At 39.0% G+C, this 4,344-nt stretch overlaps 1 protein-coding gene across 1 annotated transcript; it reads right to left on the bottom strand.

Annotated features, from left to right (window-relative positions):
* Nucleotides 1-1,799: 1,799 nt before the first annotated feature.
* On the bottom strand, nucleotides 1,800-2,969 carry LOC121980008 (ethylene-responsive transcription factor ERN1-like). Its single transcript, XM_042531981.1, has one exon. The coding sequence runs from the start codon at nucleotides 2,967-2,969 to the stop codon at nucleotides 1,800-1,802; it is 1,170 nt and encodes a 389-aa protein (XP_042387915.1).
* Nucleotides 2,970-4,344: the final 1,375 nt, after the last annotated feature.

Here is a 4,344-nt window from a genome sequence, read left to right as displayed (position 1 = left end):
AAATTTGTAAACGTTCTCCATCGCAATACGAGGATTTTTCAGAAGCCGCCAGTGCCGGTCCCTTGCATCTTCTGTCGCGCGGGTCGAAGCAATCGCCGACCTTGCCGCTTCCTTAATTGCGAGCAGCCCCCTCTGCTCCGGCGAGAAACGGTAAGCGCAATCGTCAGCACCCCTATGCTCCGGTGACAAAGCGCAATAGATGCTGCTGCTTCCTCCGTATTTTCCCCGCATGCTTCCTTCAGGACCAAATTCTCTGCTGTAAAGATACCGAGACCTGGGGTTTCTGACAGAGGCAACTCCGCACCTCCCAAATGTCGTGCTGCCTCCCCTGCTGAGCCATTCGGAGACGAAGATAAGATCATCAAAACTGTCGGCTGTCTTGCCGATGAGATAGTCGCCAACAAACAAGCCGTTGATGGTTATTCCCTCCCGGCCACACTCCGAGGGCATAAGCAGGTGATCTATGGCTTTTTAAATTTGTTCAAATTCATTCCTAGTCATTCATATAATTCTTGTTCGGTTTTCATTACCGATAGAGCAGGCCATCACTGGGAGTGTATATAATAGAAAATTCTGTTTTAACATTAATTAGCTAGCTCTTTTGTTTACTTAAAAGAAAATTTTCAGCAATTTGTATATTCGTCTAATCATTAAACATTCTGTTTTAACCTCCAGCTTATTCATGTTAATACTATGGATGCTGAAGTTGGAGCCCTCCTTCCTGAACAACATTGGAGCTTTAATATATTTATCTTCACATTTCATTATGTCTTTTTCATTTAATTGCATGCTAAATTTGTTTCTGGTGGTGGTCTTACTTACAGGCCTACAATTCACAGACAAAAACTCAATAATCAATATATAGTAGAAGACATAAGAGGGCAAGTTTATACTACCGTTGCCTCCCGTGGATTAGTTTTTGCTGGTATTCAGGTATTTTCAATCACATTTTAATATATATTTTAAATTATTTGGCGTAGTTTTTCATGTAATAAGTCTCATTTTGGATTTGTTACAGGACGGATCCATTTTAGCTTGGCAATCCAATTCAGAAGAATTAATTTCATCACAACCGATAACATCTCTTGATGGGCATCTGCTTCCAGTGGTGTCACTGCTTGTGGAAGGAGACAAGCTCTATTCCGCTTCCATGGATCACACAATTAAGCAGATTGCTTTCCAGTGTTTTGCTACTAGCAAACCTTCAACCCTGCACCACTCGCCGTGAACATTTGAATTGGATGCACAAACATTCAGGTTGGTAGTTTAATCCCATACAAATTTCTGGTTACCTAGATGTTTCACATTCAAGATTATTTATATTACTTTAAACATTGCAATTCAAAAAGTTCTTGATGATATATCAAACCTGCAGGTTAAGTTTTTTGATGTCATGACCATCAAAGTGGGATAAATTTCTGTTTGCCTTTTCTGAGTCATTTTGACACGCTCTCTAATATTATAGGCAAAGTTACAATGATCAGAGAATCTATTTTATGAAATTCCTCATTGGCTCAGGAGGCTCTGTAGAGGAAAAAAGTTTATGATTTTTAGTAATGTATGCATGTAACAAGAAGTTTAATACTACTGAGGAATCACTTATCATCATGCAATGATGATTAATATGTCAAAACTATAATTTCATCGACGTATACATCTAATTGAAGTATTCAATCACTTATAGCTTTAGGACATTGATGATTATGCTTAAGCCTAGTAATACAAATTATCTCATTTAAATAGTTGCTTTTGTAAGAACCAGTGTAAGCTGAAATATTTTCCTTCAACTTGTTGACTGATCATATTGGAGAAAGATCAAGAGAGCTCCAAAGTAACAATTCGCTTTCACTGCTCGAATTCAAAGTTGAAGAAGGAAATGGCAGTGATACTGGTGATGTTGATGATGAGGAAGAGAAAGTGGCATTACTGTAAGTTGATGAATAACCTGAGTAAGAGAAATTTTGAATCTCTACTTCAACTCCTCTTTCTGCCAACTTTGTGCCAGTCCCTTTTTGTTCCCTGCATGCGTTTCTAAGACCAGACAGATGATCTTCCATTTTTCCTCCTTTTCTTTCTCCTAGCTGTAGCTTCAAGTACTCAGATATGCCATTTAGAGCATACAGGGATGCTGAGACCTTCCTCTCATACTTCATCCTCTTCATCGTTGCTCTGATCATTGATGGTTCATCACTGCAGCTCTCTTGTTCTAGTGGCTCTTCAATCTCCCCCATGATCTCAAATGGCGAATAGAAGTATGACGGCTCCTGAATCTCATCCATGAAACCGAAGTCCATGGCACCCACATCAAGGCTCCCCTCTTCTCCGGAACTGCTAAATTCTGCAGATGCACTTAATTCATAGTCAGGAGCAAAATCTATTTGATTGCCTTCTTTGCTGGTGGAGCTATCTTGAGTACTGTCATACATATAATCACTGCTATCCTCTCCTACATGCAGAAGAGGAATTATGGAATTTGAAGCATCATTCACAAAGTCAGAAAAATAGTTTTCCTCTCCCTCTGGATCTTCATGTTGTGTCTGCTGCTCTTGTTCTCCTGGTTGTTGCTGCTGCAAGATTAGTTGCTGTTGGCTTTCAGCCAACAAAGCTTGATTTTTGGCCTTGAGCCTCATCAGGAGGAGATTAGTGATCTTTGGTGGCAGCACCGATGGCCGTGATGGCTGCAGAGAGGAGCAAGGCCAGAAATTGGTGCGAGTATTGGCGCCGCGAAGAATGCAAGCAGCCTCATCGTAGGCCCTCGCAGCTTCTTCAGCTGTGTCAAATGTGCCCAACCACATCCTTATCTTCTGTATGGTGTCTTTGATCTCTGCCACCCATCTACCAGATGGTCTTTGTCGAACGCCAACAAAGCCCTTGTGTGCACGTCGGGCACAACCAGTTGCATCAGTAGCCATAGTGATAGAAAGCCCTTTGCCTTCTACTGCATCACTGCATTTCCTCTTCCTCGCCATCTCCTTTGTTAAGCTTTGCAAAAAAATGCTGTCCCTACTACTATATTTTACAATTGTACTTTGCACTTGGAGAAAGATAAGAGGAGGTACGAGATATATAATGGCTACAGGGAGATGCTGAAAAACGAGATGACATTGTTGCTTGATGCCATTTGGACTTTGTGTTGTCAAGATTGTTACAAAAGTTTAATTCTCCCTTGAATTGGTCTCTGCGAGCTGTTCACAATGCACTAATATTTGTATGCATATGAAGTTCTTTAAACAATATATTTCCAGGTTTGAATCAGTCCTCTGCTAATCAATTTGCCAATTTTTAAATTTGCAGGGATGGAGACTTTGTCTTTGGCTTGTCATCTCCCTGGGGTTACTGCTTACAAGGCAAAGAAGACTGATTCCTTCAAGCTTTGATGAAAAGGTTCACAACAGTTAAAATATGTTCTGACTAGTTTGCTTTCACACCATAGGAGATTTTTTGCTATGTGATTTTTTTTAAAATATTCTTCAAATTCAAATTGTGTTTATCCCAAGTATTCGAGGTTTTTCCCTCTTAACCTCCTCCTCCTCCATTGAGCTTTAGGAGATTTATATTTATAAAAATGCTGCGTTTGCTCAATTTTTATATGGAAAGAAAGGGATAGAATTAAGAATTTGTTGCTTGCTATGACATGATATATCTTATGTTTATTGACAGGCAAATGAATTGGGAAACGACAGCCACTTTGAAAATGCAGCCGTTGGTTATATCAGGAAGATGTGACAAATGGAGCCCTGTTTTCTTGTCAATGAACAATGGTAAGAAACTATCATCGATTCCAAGCCATGTCGCTATCAGTTTAATATCATTCTCATTGTAATGAAACACTACTTCAATTTTAATGTTCAGGGTGCAAATAAATCCTCACAAGGTAATTAGATATATTGGAGCCAGTGTAGAATTGAATGTAGTTTTTGCTGTTCTCTCTGACAAACATCATACAGATGAGGGAAATTAATCACAAAGAACATATCAAGTGACAAATAAAAAAAAAAATATGGAGCTTAAAAAATCTTATCAGAAAACTTGTCCACAACAGCAAAGATGATTGGTAATGTGAACTATAGGTAAAGACTTCAAGTTCGCATCAGAATTTAAATATACAGCAGTTTCAACTTTTCTTTGATCCAAGCATCATCACAGAGGAATTTTATGTTTTCCTTCAAAGTAGTGGAATACTATAATGGTTTGATAAACATGAGAACATACAAAGAAAAGGCATCTCCAAAATGCAGACAAAATACAACTTTTCATACTCTTTCTTTCCTTGATTCTGCCATGGATTTGTATAATGGTTAGGTGAGAAGTCATAAGGGAGGAAGAATAATTCTGAACAAGTAT

The sequence above is a fragment of the Zingiber officinale genome, chromosome 5A (assembly GCF_018446385.1).
Source record: "Zingiber officinale cultivar Zhangliang chromosome 5A, Zo_v1.1, whole genome shotgun sequence".
Classification (NCBI taxonomy): domain Eukaryota; kingdom Viridiplantae; phylum Streptophyta; class Magnoliopsida; order Zingiberales; family Zingiberaceae; genus Zingiber; species Zingiber officinale.
Note: the sequence above shows the minus strand (reverse complement) of the source record. Positions and strands in the feature narration are given on the sequence as shown.

Excerpts from the sequence above, each read along its gene's own strand:
- LOC121980008 (XM_042531981.1), bottom strand. The coding sequence starts at position 2,969 with ATGGCGAGGAAGAGGAAATGCAGTGATGCAGTAGAAGGCAAAGGGCTT.